Here is a 19,358-nt window from a genome sequence, read left to right as displayed (position 1 = left end):
GCCAGTGATAGAAACTGAGCTTAGGAGTGGGTGTAAGCTGACTGAGGATTTAAAAAAAACCAGGAACCTGAAGTCAAAAGCAATAATTTTAGAAGCTAAGTAAGCCATATGAATTGGTAAGCAGTTAGCATTTCCTTTTTCACAAACCACAGATGTCTTCAGTTTAGCAATATGAAAGCAAATCACAGCGCAAAACAGTAAAATGGAATAGATGCCAAAATCTCCAGAGACTAAGATACAATACTTTGCTTTGAAAAGTCTAGAATTTTTCTGATCTTGGTTAGAAAAACCTAAAAGGTTTTGTCCTTTGCTACTTGTCCTCATTTTGTCTTCACAGAGCAGGGAAGTGAGACTAACCCATCAGCAGAAAATCTCAGTGCCTTCCGAAGAGGAAAACACAAGGACCGACCACAAACATGCTAAGGAAGCAATGATTCTATTCACTCACTTAAAATAACAAGTGTGACTCAGATTTAGTTTGTTACTACATTGTCAAACTGGGAAATTCCTAATCAAATGTGCCTGAAAGGAAGCTAAACTCCAAATTAAATCAGTTTCTATTTCAGAGGTAACGGAGAACAGAAACCTTGGAAAGAATTTAAATTACATGACAGACAGAAGTTCACTCTAGAATGGCAAATCTGAAAAAAAACTAATCCTAGAATTATATTTTTTAATCAGTTAATGGGATGTGGTCTAGCTCTTTACCTTCACAGAAGTTTGACCAAAAGGAACAGGCAAAATACCTATGAGAGTACATGTATGCAAATAGCATATACTGTCACACACTGGAATGAAACCAAGGTGTCCAGCTCAGTATCCTGATCATTGAGATAATCTGTGCTTAAGCAGGAGCGTAGCAACTCAGGAACCATTTGGCAAACTGCAGGTGTGGCTGTGCCTGGACCACTTGCTGTCATGTGAAGCATCTGTGTGGCAGAGCTGCTGGTTGAGGGTGGAACCACCTTGAGTTTTAAGAGCGGCACAGCAAAAGTTGCGTCAAGCTCGTGTTAAAGCATTAACTAGCTTTTTGTTACAGTTAAGACACTTCTAGAAGTGAAAATAATTCTACGGACAACAATAAAAATACACGTAAGAGAACTTTCCTAATGACATCTTAAAGCTCCCTATGAATTCCTTCTGCTGAGGGAAGAAAGACCATCAAGGAATCACTCCCGAGGCTGCATTGTTTTATCCTGTGGCATCCTACTAAAATACATAATATTTCACAAGTGTCCACACAGCACTGATGGCATGGATATTGCTCTAAATTTAAAAATCAGACATAAGAAAGTACTTTTGAAGTGTCTGTCTTACTATTTAACTTAAGGATTTGAGGCACTATAGCCAGTGTTCTTCTTACCTATGATAATTTGCCTTAGCAACTGTTATCCACAATATTAGCTATTGAAAACTGTATGGTAGTGTATTTTTAATCACCTACTGACAGGCCTGTGTGCTCTTATTCTGCCTTCTCCTCATTCTCTCTAATGGAACGTAGATGGAGCAAGTAGAAACGATAAACCGAAAAATTCACAAGAGTCAAACAACATCAGCATATGTAACTGCCAGTCGTTTGAAGCAGAAAATATTTGAAATTTCCAAACATTTACTTTAAAACTTCTAACAGCCAAAGTATCAACAGATTTTAGAATGATATAACTACTATTTTTTAACTTACCTATTTCTTGTCTACTCTAGTCAATGTAAGCCAGCACCCATTACAACATGTAAGAGCTTAACATAGGTGGCATGATTACAAAAAAACCCAAACCCCTGCATTAAAAAGCAGCCTAAACATCCCCTGATACACTGAGTATGAGTATATACCTTATACTAAAACCCAAAGTTCATATACCCTATTGCCTTCTTTAAAAATCTGCTCACTTGCCATAGTTCATACCTTGTATGAAAAAATGAAACCTGATTGGCTGATAACCAATTTAATTGACATATTTACTGTGCTCATTTTGTCTGGGATAGAATTAATTTTCTTCATAGTAGCTAGTATGGGGCTATGTTTTGGATCTGTGCTGGGAACAGCGTTGATAAGGCAGAGATGTTTTCATTACTGCTGAGGGTGCCTGCACAGAGCCGAGGGCTGTTCTGCCTCTCACCCCACCCGCAGCGAGCAGGCTGGGGGGCACAAGGGGCTGGGAGGGGCACGGCTGGGACAGCTGCCCCCAGCAGACCCATGCATAGGGTCTGTCGCATAGGACACCGTGCTCAGCACAAAGCTGGGGGAAGAAGAGGGAAGGGGGGGACATTCAGAGTGATGGCGTTTGCCTTCCCAAGCCCCCGCTGGGCATGCGGGAGCCCTGCTGCCCGGGGGTCTGAGCCCCTCGTGCCCATGGGAGGCGGTGGGTGAACCCCCCCTTTTGCCGTGCTGTGCGCGTGGCTCTTGCTTTACCCATTAACCTGTTTTTACCTCAACCCACGATTTTTCTAATTTTTACTCCCCTGATTCTCTCCCCCATCCCCCTGGGGGGAGTGAGTGAGTGGCTGTGTGGGGCTTTCTTGCCAGCTGGGGTTAAACTACGACACTTGCTAACATCAGGAAGCTTTCAGGGGATGAAAGGAAGTTAAACCAAATTGTTACAGAGCTGATCTGGCCTCCTGTTTTAAATGTGTCTTTTTAAAGACTTTTATAGATTTTCCTATGATTTAATTTTGCAAATTAAAGGCATGTGGGTAGAATAATGCAATTATAATGCAATTAAAATGCAGGTACTTTGCACGATTTACAACTGTGTGTTTTTTTTGTGCATTACTGAGTTTCTGCACTTTGACATTTCAGGTCCAGTTGCAAGGCACCTCTCTTTAATCACACAGCTGAGCTTACGTGTCCCCCTGGTAACCACTCCCAGGGAAAAAACTCATCTTCAGCAAGGTGTTCAGGATAGAAGGGATGAACTACCCTTGTCTACTAAGGATTACTGCCTACAAATTAAAAGGTTAGATTACAAGCCTCACTTTCACTTGGCCAGAGTTAGGTAAGAAGAACCCCAACAGCATGCCAAACAACACAGGTTCTAGCACTAACCACTTTCACATGAGAGGCTTATTCTGCATAGAGAGGTGCAACAGAGCTGTAAAATCAGAACACATGTATTTGTTTGCTATACCCTGCCTTGCAAGGGATAACAAGCGGTTCCTAATGGTTTCAGGTGGAAGCTGAAGCCTTCCACCTGGAGCTCTGCAATTAACTTGAGTACCCTCAGATTTATTATCTGCTGTATGAAGGATAAACACTTGCATGACTATTGTATGACTGGGGTCTAACAGATGCTAGTCGCTGGAAAGTGTCTGGGCAATTATTGCTGTGTGGGAGGGAGAAACTTGCCTCTGCAACTGAACAAGGTGGAAGATGGACCAGTGGTGCTGTGCAGCTGCATAAAGGGAGTCAACAGGTCAGCTCAGCTCTGTGTAAGGATCTAAGCAGCCAAAGGTGGCAAACGAAGCAAAGAGCAGGTCTAGCTCCCATCTGTGCTGCTGCTGCTATCTGGGTAAGAGGCACTGCTGGCCAGCCTGCACGGGTGGGCGTGAAGCCCAGCAGTTCAAACCTAGAGCCTGCAATGCTCCAAATTTTCCCTTCTCCCTGACCCTAGAAAAGAAAAAAACAGCTATTTGAAGGTGGACTTTCCTGTGTAAGGTTGTGATTTGATGACACAATACATTCAATTTTAAGCCTCCTTGTAAGACAGAATATAGTACTAAAATGGTGCAGGTTCACCCTGTCAGCTAAAATTAGTTAGTTCACCTATGTTTTACAAAGATTATATCAGCTAGTTTTTTTTGGGGGATCAGGTTATCAACGCTCGTGCTGCAAGATGTGTAAAATCAGGATCAACTCCCTGTTGCACACTAGATAATTTGACAAGAACATGTTTTTTCTGCCTACACATGATCCAGATGAAATTTTTGCTGCAGGGCAATTTGCTGATGCACAGAGCCAGCGTGAATGATTATGGAAACACGGCCTGTGTTTTAATGATAGAGTTCATGTTTTCTTTGGCATTGCAATGAGAAAAGATGCAAGATCCTGAGAATAAAAAGTATGGGAAACATGAAGAGAACCTGATTATGCATTGATAAGCATGCTGTTAGGCACCCTAGAAATTACTTCTGCCTGAGGCTGTGAAAATAACTAATTCTTCAGTTTGGCTGCTGAACTGGAAGAAAAAAAAACAACCCAAATGAAAGTCCAACATGGTCTGCTTTATTCAAATTCTTTTTTTCCCCTTTTTTCATAAATGCTTGAAATCAAACATAATGGAATAAAACCATCGGAAAGTTGCTGCGGGTGTCATCCTTTTACCCAAAGGTACAGGAGGTAGTACACATATCCAAAACGTTTAATATCTAGATTGAATTGTTTTGAAGGGGGATCTTCAACTCAGCAGAGAATAGGAACCCAAAATGTCCTAAGCAGCAGTTCAAAGTATTCTGCACTGAGACTCGTGGTATCTTTTGCTGACAAAAGTTCATTTTCCATAGATAGTTATTAATCAAATCTCAGCCATGTCCCAACTACTATAAATGCAATGTTAAGGATACTGCCCTAAAATGCAGCAGACACTTGGAAGGCATACACATATACATGCAGACATTTATATGCACAATTCAGCATTGCATAAAGAGAATTTCACTAGTTTCAAACACTCTGGTGAAGAGGTACAGTAGCACAGGATGGAGCAACACCGAGGTGCTTGTTTGTCTCCCAGAACCAGCAGCAGTGCAGCAGCATGGTGTTGTACCAGCAAAGGGAACAACCCTACCTCTCAGCAAAACCGATCAGGCTACCTGGAGTGCCATGCTTCTGGCCCTGAATCTAGCCACAGAGCCGGCTGTCTCAGCCCAGTGCCTCCCAGTTCCCTGTCGTTTTTAGTGCCTCCTTCAGCTTCCCACGTTAAAGCATGTAATAAACTTCATGCATTGTAGTGGAGTACACGACTATTTCATGAAAGACGGGTGCCACCCCTAAATATATCCTTCAAAACCAGTGGTTTGAGTGACAGCTAAATATGAATTCACAAATAGGTTCTAAGATAGCCAATACACCATTCTGGACTTTGCCATTCTCCAGTTGTTCTCCCACCATCACATTCTAATTGTGAGCACGTACAAAAGTCACGTTTAGGAGGGAAGGAAAAACCTAAACAAGCTGCTTGAAAGATTGTCTTTGTTTTGTAAATATATTTGCAGGTACTTATGCAATTAAAGACCAGTGATGATATCTAAGCTGGTTTTGTGGGCTTTGGAGGTTTGCATGAAGTCAAACATTCTTCCAGCCTTCCTCATATGAAAACAGCAAGCAATTTTTACATCAGCCTGTGCTGCAGCAAGTGCATTTCACTGATGGAAACTATATGCTTTATCTCCAAACCCAATGCATGAATATGCATTAAAATATTCTTATTGTTGGCAGGGCTGGGGGAAATGTAAGTAAGATTTGTTACGAAGTCAGCAAGATTGGGGTAGGAAACAACTTCCATCAGGAGAATCAACAGGCTGCAATTCTTCAGCTTGGAAAGAGATGAACAGGGTTATGAGATGTGTCTACAGCACTGAGAGTAGCATAGAAAAGGTTACTGTAGAATGATTACTCATAATTTATCACAGAAATAAGAGCTGGAGGGAACCCAATCAAGTCATCAGACAAGTCTATGACAAATAAAAGGAAGCTCTGTTTCACAGAGTGTGCAATTAGAGTGAAATTCCCCATCACAAAACTATGAGGACAAAACTATACACACACTGGAAGAGAGACTCAGAAAATGGGTGGCTATAAACACAGGGGTCTGGTTGCACTTCAGATTTAGACAGGCTCAGAGTCAGAATGCTACTGCTTCCTTGAGCACCACTTCAGGAGCCACCACATGGAGAATTGATATCTGGAGAGCCACAGCTTCCTTACTGGTTTCCCCTCTGCATCAGATGGCGAGCAGCCTCCAGCAGCAGCAGATTGCTGCTTTCTCTACGCTGAACGGATCCCCCATTCCCCATCCTCCCTGCTTGCTCCTTTCTGGCTTGCTTGGGAAGGGGTGAAGCTGCCTGGAGGCTGCTCTCAGGATGGGTAGGGACAGCTACCGCTGGGAGCCCTCCAGGGAGCAGGGTGACAACGCCTTGCTTGTTGCATGGGCAAAGGATGATCTGAACAAGCGCAGCTCCAGGGAACAGGACCCACCACCTCACAATACTCATTCTCGCTCCGCAGAGGATGGTCTTACTGCTGAGATTTGTAGACAACAAGAGAAGCAGCTTATCCCAAGTGAATGATTGTAATTATTTGCTCATGGTCTAAAACTTGGGTTTTGGTGTAACCCTGGGATTGCAGGCTAACATTCAGCCACATAACGAATGATGCAACCGTCGAGGCCAGTTACTTGTTGTAACCACAGAGAACAGAGAGTAGGATGAACATTAAACTGACTTTCAAAATAAACAGAGTCCGTCTGCTCCCTTACTCCCCAGCAACACTCCCAAAGCCTGCTTGCAGATTCCTCCATGACGACTCCAAAAATGCTACAACATGAGATCTTTGCCTTTGCTCATAAAAATAGATTTATCAAAATTATCAGGTGAGACCGTTACTACAAATGCATCCCATATGAGGAGATTCACTTGTAAGTAGGGCACAGAGGAAGAAATCTCACTTACAGTTGCAGCTGTGGCATCTGTCTCACACAGTCAACACTTTAACTCCAGAAGGCTGTGTATGTTCAAAAGCCAAGAGTATGTTCTTTCCTTTCCCACTAGAGACTTGCAAAGAAATATCAGGGAAAGGTTTTAGCATTTTGGATTACAGTGCTCAATGTGAAACGGCTATAGTATTTAGGTTAGAGCGTTCGAATGAAACAAGAAAGTCTGAAGAAAAAATTCCATTCTTTTTAAAACGTAATGTTGGTACTTCAGGGAACAAAAGGAATGATCACAAAAATTGAACTAGGTCAGTAACGTCTCTTTTCCTCTCAAACATTCTTGAGTGTTGCCAGCTGGAAACTTCGGCTAAGTTATGCCACAGCAACTGCAGAATAATTCTGTAGCTTGTAATCACATCTTAATTCTCACCCTGGTTTTAGAAGTATACTGACGTAGTGTGAGAGCAGCCACAGCAAGGATTTTGGTGGTACTTTTGACAGGTAATTAGCATACTTAACCACTGCATTGAGTTTTGTACTGTGTTGCATAAAGTTAATTTCACATGTGTAGGAGAAAAGTGTATTCTCTTCACTGACCTCTATACTGCACTGGAAAAACATTTGCAGGATTCTCTAGGTATACTGTCAACCATAATGGTACTTATGTGTGATGGTTTGGGTTTCTTGGATTTAGACATGCATGGATAAATTATAAAATAAGACAGATTGCTAACGTGTTAACAAGAGAAACACAAAAAAATCTATATTATTTTCATACTGGATCCAGAAGTGGGTTTTCAAAGGCACAAATGGCAGGGTTGCCTAGATCCCACAAAAATTCACTCATGGCACAATTATGCCTTTGAAAATTTGCAGCTTTGGATTGCAAAAGACCAGAATCAACGGTCTTGATCCTAATACCATTTTTACACAGCCAGCAAAGATACACAGTCATTCAAAGAAGATGCCTACTTACTCCAGAGTACATTCAGGTCACAAAAATGCATTCACTGAATTCATAACAGAAAGTGCTTAAGGACCCACATTATTTCACGCATAGGAATAGACTTGCTAGAGAAACTGCAAAGGAAGGTGAGTAAAAGTGTGTGAGGTACACAAGCTTTGAGGACACCAACATCTTGTATAGCAAGGTTTGAGAACCACTGAAGTCCTTTATTGACGTAAGTTACCATCATTCCACAGCAGTCAATGGAGTTACACCTATGTATTCCAGTGTGGCCATCTTTTACCACCTAGACAGAAAGTAAAATGTAGTCCAAACCTTACGTATGAACACATCTTGGAAGGTTTAGGATTCAGACCTGTAAGTAACAACAGCAAGCTCCACAATATAGCAAGTTTTCTCATTGTTTCCAAATCTGTTTGGAAGATTGATTGATTGAAGATTGATTGATAAAACTGTGTGAAATACACCATCAAACTACTAAGGTGGCTTTTGAGAAAAAGAATAGATCACAGTTATACCACAGTTATTCATGTGTGTCAGTGCAGTCCCCTGCCCTCAAAATGTTGACTTTTGTTTATGAGTGTCATGAATGCAAACAAGTTACAACACACAGCCAGAAGTATTTACAGAGTATCTAACACCCACCCAAAAACATCCATGCAGAACACCCCCAGGATCCTAGATTGCAATAGCATGTTAGCTTTGCCTTAGCCCTAACATACATCCTCTCTGGTGCTCGAGCTGTCAGCAGCCGTGGGGCCAGCCTGCACCTTCTGTGCGCGGCAGATGAAGAGTGTGCATGCACTGGGGAGGAAGAGCTGCAGCAAGTGGGGCAGGCAGCACCCTCCCTTCACAATGGAAATGCACACATGCCTTGTCGCACTCTGGGCAGTAATGCCCTGACTTGTGGTTCACGTAACTACAACCATCTTAGAAGAAAGAGAGAAAAAGTAGTAAGGCTTAGAAACTGACCTGTTTTTCATTTTCATCCTCCAGCCTCAGCCTGTCCTCAATGCAGTTCCTGGCCTGAAGGAATGCCTTCCTCTGAGCCCTTTCTGTCAAAATCCTCACAAAGACCCCATACAAATTTACACTGACAAAAAGGATTGCATTGGCCACAAGCTGTAAGAAAGAAAGAAAAATAAATGAATATTTTAAAATACAGATTTTTATGTTACATTTCTACTCAGCAAAATTACAAAAAAAAAAAAAAAAAAAAAGAAGAAAAAAAAGGAAAAGCACAGTCTTTAAAAATTCTGCCTCGTTAGTCAAGCAGAGAAATCATTATAGCAGCTACCACACATCCGGGCTAGCAATACTGCATAATACAGAACTCTGCACCTATGAAAGTTAATTTCTCTTACAATGATCTGTAGCTTATCAATTTCATTCAGCATCGGTTCCTCCATCAGCCCATTGACAGATCTGTCCATCTAATAAGGAAAGCAGTATCTTCAGCATTTGTTCTGTTACAAGATGCCCAGAAGACCAACATTATTCTCCTAGGCCTTCATAAAGCAGGGATATTGTCCCTTTTTTAATAGTGGAGAAGCAAGGCACTGCCAAAATCTGACTAAAACAAACGTGTGCCTGGGTGCCCCCAGCTTTTATATTGTGCAGATTACAACTGGAAAATTTGCTTCTCTTCCCATATCTATAATGTGATATACCATATTTTTCTGAGAAATCATCCAAAATATCATTGATGCTGTCCTGCAGCAGACCTCTCAGAAGGTGCTGAGTGCCTTCAAGTGATGGCCCTTGGCATAAACCAAGCCCCTCTGCAATGCTACAAGCAGAAGCAATGAATTAGTTTGGAATTACTTCTGTGAACAGTGCTTCGGTGAAGGACACATAAATGACCCAACTGCCCTTCTGGGTTTTTTTTAATGATTTTACAATATGTAATAAAGATAGTTAACTAACACAATAACTCAAGAGGGGGTTGCACACAACTCCTCTATCTAAGACAATCCTGTCCAAGTTTCTTGCCACATCTCTGATGTGTGAAACGTCTTCAGGTAGTAAATTTCACAGTGCAATGCAGTGTTTGTTTAGAAAGGAGGTAATAAGGCCTGTTTACCCAATATCTTTTCGGTCTTAATCTCCTTATTTACTCTAATTACTACCACAGCACCCACCATGATATGGATTTGTGGGACTCAGAAATCCTAAAATTTCAGAAATCAGCTGGCACATAAATTGGCCAAGCTGGTAATAATAAGGGCAAAGACAGACACTACAGCAAGTAACAATTCCTATTAAATTCCTATGCACATAAAATAGTTTATAAAAACTATATAGCTGACATTTATTTCTTAATTCAAGGTATATCTTTCAAGCTAGTACATCTCTACTGTTGCATGATCTGCCATTGTAAATTGGAGACCACTGCCCTTGTTTGCACTGCATGGTGACTCCAGCTGTGCCAACAATACAATCAAATCTTAAGAAGCATAAAACCATTGACATTGTTGTAGAGACTCCTTGCTGACTAATGGGACTAGGGTTAAGGGCTTGAATTCAGCCAATACAGTAAGCAGAGATCCAAAATGACATCCAGAAACTCCCTGTTGATTTTGGAGAGCCTTGGGAAATGTTTCACCCTACAAAAACAAGAAGGAAGTTTCTGGTATGTGTAACTCATGGCAGTGTACATCTCCATCTCCTACATCTCAGTACAGTGGGGAGAACTGCAAGATTCATTCTAGGTGGGTACTCCAGAGCTTCATGGATCCACAAGTCCTCTAACTTTTACCTTCATACCTGGTGGTTATAAGTTATCAGGACATCAATGAATTCCCTGCAGTCTCACCAGCACAAAATCAAGATACTCTGTGACAGTAAGGGGAGCTGTGCCTAGCACTAGTGTTTTATTTCTCCTCAGATACCCAAAAAGGAAACAGTTATCTCACAAGAGCTACCACTAGTGATAAATGGTGTTGTGGCTTCCTCCTTAGAACTGTAAAACCTTGCGTCAGGCATCATCACAGATGCATTTCAACGTAAGAATCTTATATACCAGTTACTTACATGTCACTTCTCAGAGATAATATAGCTGGTAAAACTCTGAAGATGAGAAGCAGTACACAAGCATATTATTTCATGATACAGGCTGAGCCTAAACAGTCTGCAATTCCTATCCTGCTTTATTTTGCTTTGTCACAGAGAACTGTTTGAGGTATATGAATTTTCAGCACAAGTCAAAGCCTACTGAAATGAAATTACTGTAGAAATGCCAGTAGAATCTGACTTTCAGAGACATGAATGTGGCCGCACTCACCTTATCCCTGCATTTTATCATGCTGAAGTATAGTGACAACAGTGTATTTTAAAGCTAATTCTTAGAAGCGCAATGGAATAAAAATAGAAAGGATTTGTAAAAGCTGTACTCAAAGGCAGAGAGAGAGTCCAAAGAATAAACAGTCAAGACAGTTATGGGCAGTGCAACTGCTTGACCCTGTCCATATACAGAACAGCTGTTAATAACACAAGGGGGGAAACTAAACTAGCCCAAGACATAAATAATTACTTCTAGAGAGGATATTATATATATATATATATAAAAAAAAAAAAAAAAAAAAAAAAAAGTTAACTCAGTTTCTGGTCTTCAACTGTAAGCAGTAAAAGACCATATATTCTAACAATCTGCCAGCTGTTCTGGGACTATCATTACAATTTCCCTCAAGCAACAGTGATCACCTGGACTGGGGGTAACCAGTAGGTGGGTTCCTGCAATCATGCAGCCACTTTCAGACTCAGCAGGGTAAGTCATTTTCTGACACGCTTTGAACAGTTTAAGATGAAACAGAGGCTTAGCTGTCAGCTCTGGCCTGCAGGGAATCAGGAAAAGTGATAAAGCAAGTAAAAGATTCATAGATTTCAAAATGTGAGAAAAGAAAGTAGGGCAGGCTGTCTCCTGAGGTAAGAGTTCCTTCCCTTCACAACCCGTTTTCTGCTTAATTACTATTTTTTCTCCAACTGCAAACTGCATCCATCTCTCTCTCTAGGTTTCTCAAATGTATGCCATTTCCAACTCCCTTTCATTTTAATATGTAAATATATACCTCTATATATACACACATACCTACACATATAACTTACACACATTACATGCCATAACTCCAGGAAAGAATAAGAGACTTGCTGTTAAAACTAAGGATCTTTGGAGAGGTCCTGAGGCATCCAGAACTGCTGAAATATCAAGGAATTTAAAACATTCCTCCAACATTATTCCCTATACTACTGCTTAGTAACAAGGAGTGCTCTTCAGGTTTCACCATCACCTTCTATTTACAGAACTACCAAAGAACCAATTTACTTAATGCAACACAAAGTGACTCAAACACATTTTTATGTTGCAACCTCTTTCAAAGGATGCTATTCTCTCATTCCATTATGAGATTACAGATCAGCCAGAATATAAAAAGGGCATCAGGCTCATGAAAGCCCATTTTTTTTATTTTTTTTTAATTTATTTATTGTTATCAGTGAATCTTGTATTGTGCATTCTGAATACCTGCTGCACATCAGCACCAACCTCCTGAGCTTTAAGCTTCTCTAGTCCTTAGCAGGGCACACTTTCTATCACTGGATGAACTCAGGCATGGTTCCTTGTGCTCGCTCTAGAGGGTGTTGCCAAAGGCAGATTTCCAGCACAGAGAGCTAGTTCTTGTCATCTGTCTTGTCTAGTTCTGTCAGTGAAGAGGCACTGGCAGCTCCAGCAGGTATTTCCACCAGATTTCTGTCCCTCCTGTCTTTTTCTCCATTGACTCTCAAGTTAACACCCATCAAGGAGTGAGCAAATAATTCCGGAGGGAAGAAGCATGTAACATGCACCCACATACACAGGGCTTGAGAGTTCAATTCAACTTCTTTTTCTCCCCCCCCCCCCCCCCCCTAGAATTATCTCCCACTTCTTGAATGTCTCTTGCGATTGTTTGAGAGACTCTTCAAAGAGTTGCTTGAAACTTTTCTCTCTATTCCAGATAGGATTTATTCCGCACTTCTTTTTTCCTTCAAAGCAAGAATCCTCATGTGTGCATTCATGCATGCACTTGCTCTCTCTCAAAAGAAAAGGTGAAAAATTCTTCTAAGTGCCATTTTTTGTCTTTTGAGAGGACTTTGCTTATTCAGCAGACCAATTTTCCTACCAGGTAAACAGCAGATATTTCAAACCTGGGTCTGGTTTTCATTGTAGAGTCAATTTCTGGGTTTCCTGCAATATTGTCTCATAGAAAAATGTGGCTGTTTCACAAAGGTGTAAATGACTTCTGGATCGCCCAAGGACTTCTCTACAAAGCGGCGTTCATGTGGATGGATATTGAAATACCCAACTGAAGTAGACCAAATGAGAAATATAAATTACCAGAGAAGAAATCTTCAGGAGACAGGGATTTCAAAAGTTAGCACTCCCAGGATTATAATTCAGTGGCTAATAGCAATATTTGATTTATTTTCATCAACGTGAGTTCTCGTGATATCCCGTGACTTAGAAAAGAGTGGAATTATGTAGGAAATACAGCCAGGATTTCCAGGTGAAGGCTAACATTTCCAGAAAAGACAATGGACTTGTATGTCTTAACCCTCAGGTACCTGTGAAGACCAGAGGTATAGCAGGCCTGAATTCTACTTCCAGTGTTCTCTGTTAATTGAATTTTACTGCAAGTAATTTCTGTGCCTTGTAATTGTTGTTCCTGTTATGCAGAATACTTTGAGATATGGAAATGAGATGCGTTATTGTAAACTAGGAATGTCTATTGTGAGGTACGCCTCTACAGAAAGAGCCATGAACAGCTTCCTAAAACGAGTCTGTGCTTCCACCATTAAAACTCTTGAAGAGCAAGGTGAGACTGTGCCATTTATGCAAACAGTTGATACCACAAACAAGACCTTTTACAAGTTTAAACAAGTTTCCCTTTTTCCTTGTACGGAAAATGTTACCATTAGAGCACAAGACTGCATAGCAGAGAATGCACAATTACCTCTTGATTCTGACATGGTTTTGTCAAGTCTAGTAATCCACTTAACCAACTCATTTTGCAGCTTTTCGAGAACACTTAATTACTGCAGCTGCTCCCTCCGTTCACCAAAATGGCATAACACAGTAGCAGAGAACTTCTCCTTAGTTCCTGACTGTCCCAAAAAGCACACCCTCCTACCCGAGAAGGCAGCAAAACAGATTTTCTCCGGATTCTATAAACTTTGAGTAAACATCCCTCTCTTATTTTTCCTAGGTTTTGTCCTGACTGGTTTACGCCACATACTAAGAAAATACTGTTCTGCTGTGCTATCCTCTGTGGTTTCTGTCTTCCTTCACATCCCTCCTGAATCTACAGCATAGTCTAACGGGATTAATTATTTCATTAATAACTAATAACTGCGACTGGTTATTTCAGTGATAGTATGTTGAATGAGAGCAGATGTCCCTGTTGAGGAAAAGACAGTAGCATTGGGCTGTCTATAACCATACAAGCGAAGCCAGTTAGGATAGCTAGGATGCTATGTCCATTAACCACAGGCAGGTCTTTTGAAGTGTACAGGCACAATGTGTAATTGCAGAAATCCACTCTGTGTCTCTCCCCTTGTTTGCATACCTATTTGACCAAAGTACAACACACAATTTATAACTGCTGTTTAAAATACATGCCATAAAGTTTTTCTAAAAAATGCCCTCTGCAAAAGCAGAGTCACTGAGAGACATCAAGCTCCCCAGTGGTAAAAAAGTTCATTTGTCGCATCTTTCTCTGAAGGATATGTCCTTTCAACTTGGAAATATGCACAACTAACTTTCATGTACCAAGACTTTTAGGTTTGTTTTTTTTTAAATGTTTTGTTAGGAAGACAGAAAGAAGACTGACATGCAAGCTATTTTGTTCTTACCTGCATTTTTTAAAAATAAAAAAAAAGGCACCTGATTTTTAGGGAATAGGAAAAATACCAGACAGAGGACTTATAGATAATATGCAACACAGCACTGATACATGAAATTTTAGAAATAAGAAATAAAGGACCGGATGGAAAATACTGCAAGCAGCATCCAGGCTGGAATACCTTCAAGCCTAACTTCTCAATCACTTCAAACCATTCCAAGTAATGAATAACTTCATAAAAGCTGTATTTTTATATTTTTTTTGGGGGGGGGAGGGGGAAATAGGGGTGCGGAAAAGTAAGACCTAAACACGTAGCAGTATTCTATTGGAAATTGTTGGTACAACTGCAACAGTAATGTTTGAAACTTGCCAAGTACAGCATTGGGCTTTTGCACTTCAGAAATTCAAAAAAGAAATAAGAAAATGTCCTGATTTATCTCTGTCCTAAGTCTGTTTGTATACATCGTGTCTGCATACTGATACACATTTGTGAGTTGGTTCTTGACAGTATGAGAACAACATCAATTATTTCTCTTGGTTTCATATTTGTATCTATTAAGCCCAGCTGAGGTTAGTATCATCTATCTTTCTATATATCAAACCAGACCTTACAGATAGATAGTTGGAGGTTACTTTTACATAAGCCAAACTCTATCCAAAGCCCACAGAAGTGCTGGGGCTATTCCAGACAGAAGAGAATATCTGAAGGGTATTACATGTGAAGCAAAATGTGAAAAATAATTTCCCAGTCATCCATAGTAATCACTCAAGTCTAGGCACCCAAAAGGACCGGTGGATGTCCATCGTTTTTCATTATAGGAGAGGCTATGAATGTCTCTCAGATAAGATATGAGAGATATGATATCTCAGCAGTAGCTTTCTCTTGCTGCTATATTACGGTACTGCACTCCAGAGTGTGTAACAGGTTCACAGCAGAACACGTACCTTAAATGTAACAGTATGGTCTCAGTCCCTTCCACCTGTGGAAAGCTGATACAATGAGCTACCCAGAAAAAAGTCAAAATATTCTTGCTAACTTTCTTACATGTCACATCCCACAAATTTCTTTGTGCCGAGAGGCACAGGATACTTATATTTCTTTCCTGATTTAGCTGTTGCATTCCTTCACAGTGCAGCATAAGTCATCATAGAAATAATAAGCCCTCAGGTCTGTGCTTGCCAGGTGGGTTGTTAGGGTTGGGGGGCTTTTGGACATTGCGATTGTTCCCAAGCATTAAGAATAGCTGCCATCTATCATGAAAGGTTTGGAATATACTACCAAAGCAACTTGAAATAATTTCTGTAGAAAATGTGGCCAATATTTTTATTTATTTGTGCATGTTATTTCCTTGCTTGACTACGTGATCAGCCCCTGAAGATGTTCTACATCAACCAAAAATCTGCAGCTTTCTCCCCTTTTCCTATTAGTTAGTATAATACTGTGTTTTGCAATCAGAGCCCACTACAGCAATCTGTTCAAAATTAGTTTGCATTTGCTGTGTGCAACACGTGGTTCCTTTTGAGTACTTGATAACCCACAAGAATCCATCTGAACACCTTAATATTTTTATTTTTTTTTAAGCAGCAGTAATTGAATACATAAAAATAAAGACTTGTGGCAATACACAATCCAAGCTTCTCTGAAACCTGTAGTGGGACTATAGCTGCTAGATGACTGGACCTTCAGATCTTAAATGCAATGGTTCTTCATTTGAGTCCTGTGCATGGTCGAGAAACAGCACATAGCGGTCCCAGCCCAGTGCCTGGCTGCTGTAGACGGAAAACATTTCTTACCTGCGTACAGCTCTTAGGCTTTGCAGGCACAAAATGAGGTCATGGCTCCAGTTCTGCAATGGGTGCCACATTTTCAGATTTCTCCTGTTAACAACACAGAAGGAAGATGCCCAGTCGGGGCGGGACAGCTTCCTTCCCAGGCTTCCAGCCACGCTCCTTTTGCAGCCCAGTGTGTGCCGCCGGCTGAGAGAACTGGCTGTGGTTTCAAGCTCTGATGGGATGATGTGATGGTGCCCCTGAAACGTGCTCCGCAGCATGCCTCTTAGGGACCTGCCTTACTGAAGACCAATCGCTATGAGCTGAGCTCTTGCACCTCCTGGCAGCTGGAACACGCTTTCAGCTTTTCACTCAGGACCTGTCACTCGTCAGCTTTAGTTTAGTTGCCAAAGATTTTCTGTAAAAACTCAAAAGCACTCTACAAAGCTTTAACAATAAACAGTGCTGGGGCAGAGGGCTCACTCTGCCCGCCAGTGATGGGGCTGGTGACAAAGCATGGATGTGCCAGGTCCTGGTTCTGTTCTCTAGTGGCTCAGGCTTGATCTTCCCAAGTCTAGGAAGTGTGCTGCTGGAGACGAAGTGCTGTCCCTAGGGCTTATGATACATGCTCCACTGACACCGTGCCATCTATTTGAAGCTGAAATGGCACTCTCCTGTGCTGTACATGGGCTGCTACAAAGGCAGCTTGAATTTGGCTCCTGGAAGGCTGGGTGCATAAAATCTGGGAAATGCAACATTCATCCTTCAAACCTCTAAGTGCCTTTTTTGAATTGAGCTTCAGTGGACTTTGTCAAGATCTGGGAGACAGCCGTGAATACAGCCAGGTTCCCAAGTCAGTGTATGTCAGTTAGGTGTCATCACAGGCGTATCACAGATGAGAAAATAAACACAACTTGAGGTCAAGTAGCTGCCCAAATATCACACTGTAAAGAACTCATTGTTAGGAAATCATGCTGAAATGCGTTACTCAAGGTCTTGCATAGCAAATTCAAGTCATTTTTGGTGACCCAAGCAGTGTCAGGTAAACATTTTTCATATCAAGCCCAGGACCTCATATTTGTTTTATGCCACTAAAAAAAGTTTGCCCTGAAAATGTCAAGAAAGATACAGAAGCATTCTAATGAGTCACCTGCAAATTAAATTGAATGACCAAACTGTGAGGCCTTGGTTCTCACTCACGGCCGAAGCACCTGGTCCTTTTCCAGATGAATGAGGGCTGCCAGAGATGAAGAGAGGAAAAAGTGCATATGCTGAGGCTCTGGCTGGCTGTGTGCCACCAAGTGAAAACATGACTGCATCAGGACTAAACCCATCTCGGCCGGTTTCCCTTGCCACCAGAAGGATCACCTGCTAGACCTGACAAATGTCCCCTTGTATCTCTTCTCCCTATTTTTCCTCCCCATGCAGATATTTGAAGCAGCTGGTGAATGATGTCACTTCTGGTCAAATATCCTGAAAAGATGAAAGTGTTTGCCTTGAGGCAACCATGTTCTATTACACAGAGTTTACTTTTCTTCTATTGTGCTTTACAACTTGCAAGAGCTGTCTCTGCAGATAATAAGATTTTTACTCTGCAGGGTCACTTAAGCTATGGTATCTTCTGTCAGTTGCTGGCGCTTGAGAGCTTTAATACTGTCGGAGTTGCAAAGGAGCAATTTAAGCAGAAAAGAATGCTAGCTATTTTCTTGTTCAGCTTTGAAGATTATTTTTTGCAAAGAGAAACCAGCTATACAGTATGCAACTAGGCAACTGATCAAAAAAGAAATTGATGGAAGAGTTTAAAAAAATATTTCTGGTCACATTTTCGCTCAAGAGACTTATTAGGAAAACATGAGGATATACCTTTAATGATTCAATTTAACAACTTAATTCATCCATCAATGATTTCTAGAGAAGACGTCGAAATTCTAAAGATTTAGGACTAAAGGACCAAACTCTACTCATTTTCAATTAGTGATCTGAAAAATCAAGTGTTAGAATCTCTATACTGTATGACTAAAAATAGTCTGGAGCATGCTAAAAAATGGAGGTATGACTCCATGGTTGAAAATTTGGGTAGTGTTCCAAACTGATTCATGCAAAGCTCCCTGCTGGATCAGGACCTTTGAAAGAACAATATGCCAATATTTTAAGCAATAGGATGCTTTTAAAGGCGTATCATGAGAGCACATGACTAATAACTTCTTGTGTTATACGATCTTCTTGTTGCGTGTAAGTTTTCTGGTTCTGTTTTAATGTAACATAATTTGAATGCAAAAAAAAAAAGATTTTGGAAAAAATTCACAATATTGTGAATGCAAGCATTTAAAAACACTGAGCTGAACTGCAGAAATAAGTCAAAGTATTAAATCACAAACCTCGAGGAGTGTAAGAGATAACAAGACATAAATCAAGTATGTTTTTGGAAGAGGATGAATAAATGGGGATAAAGGTAAAATGAAAAAAAAGAAAGAAGGAAAATAATGATAAAAACTGGAACTGAAACATGCATACTCTGAGCAGAATAGATGACTGAAAGCATAACAAGCAGGCTAGAATTACAGATATGATGCCAAATTTCAAGGAAATTCAGCACGATCTTGAGGACTGTCTAAATTTTTTTCTTCCCTCCACCCCTGTGTCATATTTTGTTCTGCCTCATTAGAAAGGAGTTTGTTTTGGTTTTTTTTTTTTTTTTTATTAGAATGAAAGAGATTAACTGTAGGGCTTATTCTTTGAATTGTGAAGGAGATACCTTCCCAGGTTGTTTTTTTTATTTTTGCTCCTATACCTACCAAAATACTCAAAAACTCATCCCAGCTTTCATTCAAACAATGAAGGCTCTGCTCTCCTTCCTACAGCCTGGTAGGTCTACTTCCTGCACTGGATGTCTTGTCAGTTCTGGTTAGCTTAAGGCTGTCCATCAAATTAAGAATGTGCAGTCTTAAGAGAAATGGTGCTATTTCCATGTACATGGAAAGAGATTGCAAACAGCAGAATTTTATGCTGTGGAAAAGACAAGAGTGGGATTTAACTGAGTTATTGAGAATTCTGAAAAGTACAGAGGAAAACAAAATACATCAGTAATTTCTTATTCTGCTTCAAAAC

The 19,358-nt window shown here is 40.7% G+C and overlaps 1 protein-coding gene across 3 annotated transcripts in view; it reads right to left on the bottom strand.

The window, feature by feature from the left end:
• The window catches only part of ADCY1 (adenylate cyclase 1), a 149,752-nt gene that overhangs the window by 100,765 nt on the left and 29,629 nt on the right, over positions 1 to 19,358 (bottom strand). For all 3 annotated transcript variants that reach the window (XR_013927333.1, XM_080382090.1, XM_080382091.1), the window contains exon 2: positions 8,581 to 8,730. Coding sequence is in view for 2 of the 3 variants with exons in the window: in XM_080382090.1 (XP_080238216.1) it covers positions 8,581 to 8,730 (150 nt within the window). In the remaining variant the exon portion in view is untranslated. The remainder of the gene's footprint in view (positions 1 to 8,580; positions 8,731 to 19,358) is intronic.

This window comes from Falco punctatus, assembly GCF_963210335.1.
Source record: "Falco punctatus genome assembly, chromosome: 4".
NCBI classification, from domain to species: domain Eukaryota; kingdom Metazoa; phylum Chordata; class Aves; order Falconiformes; family Falconidae; genus Falco; species Falco punctatus.
This window is presented reverse-complemented; position numbering and strand designations above follow the sequence as displayed.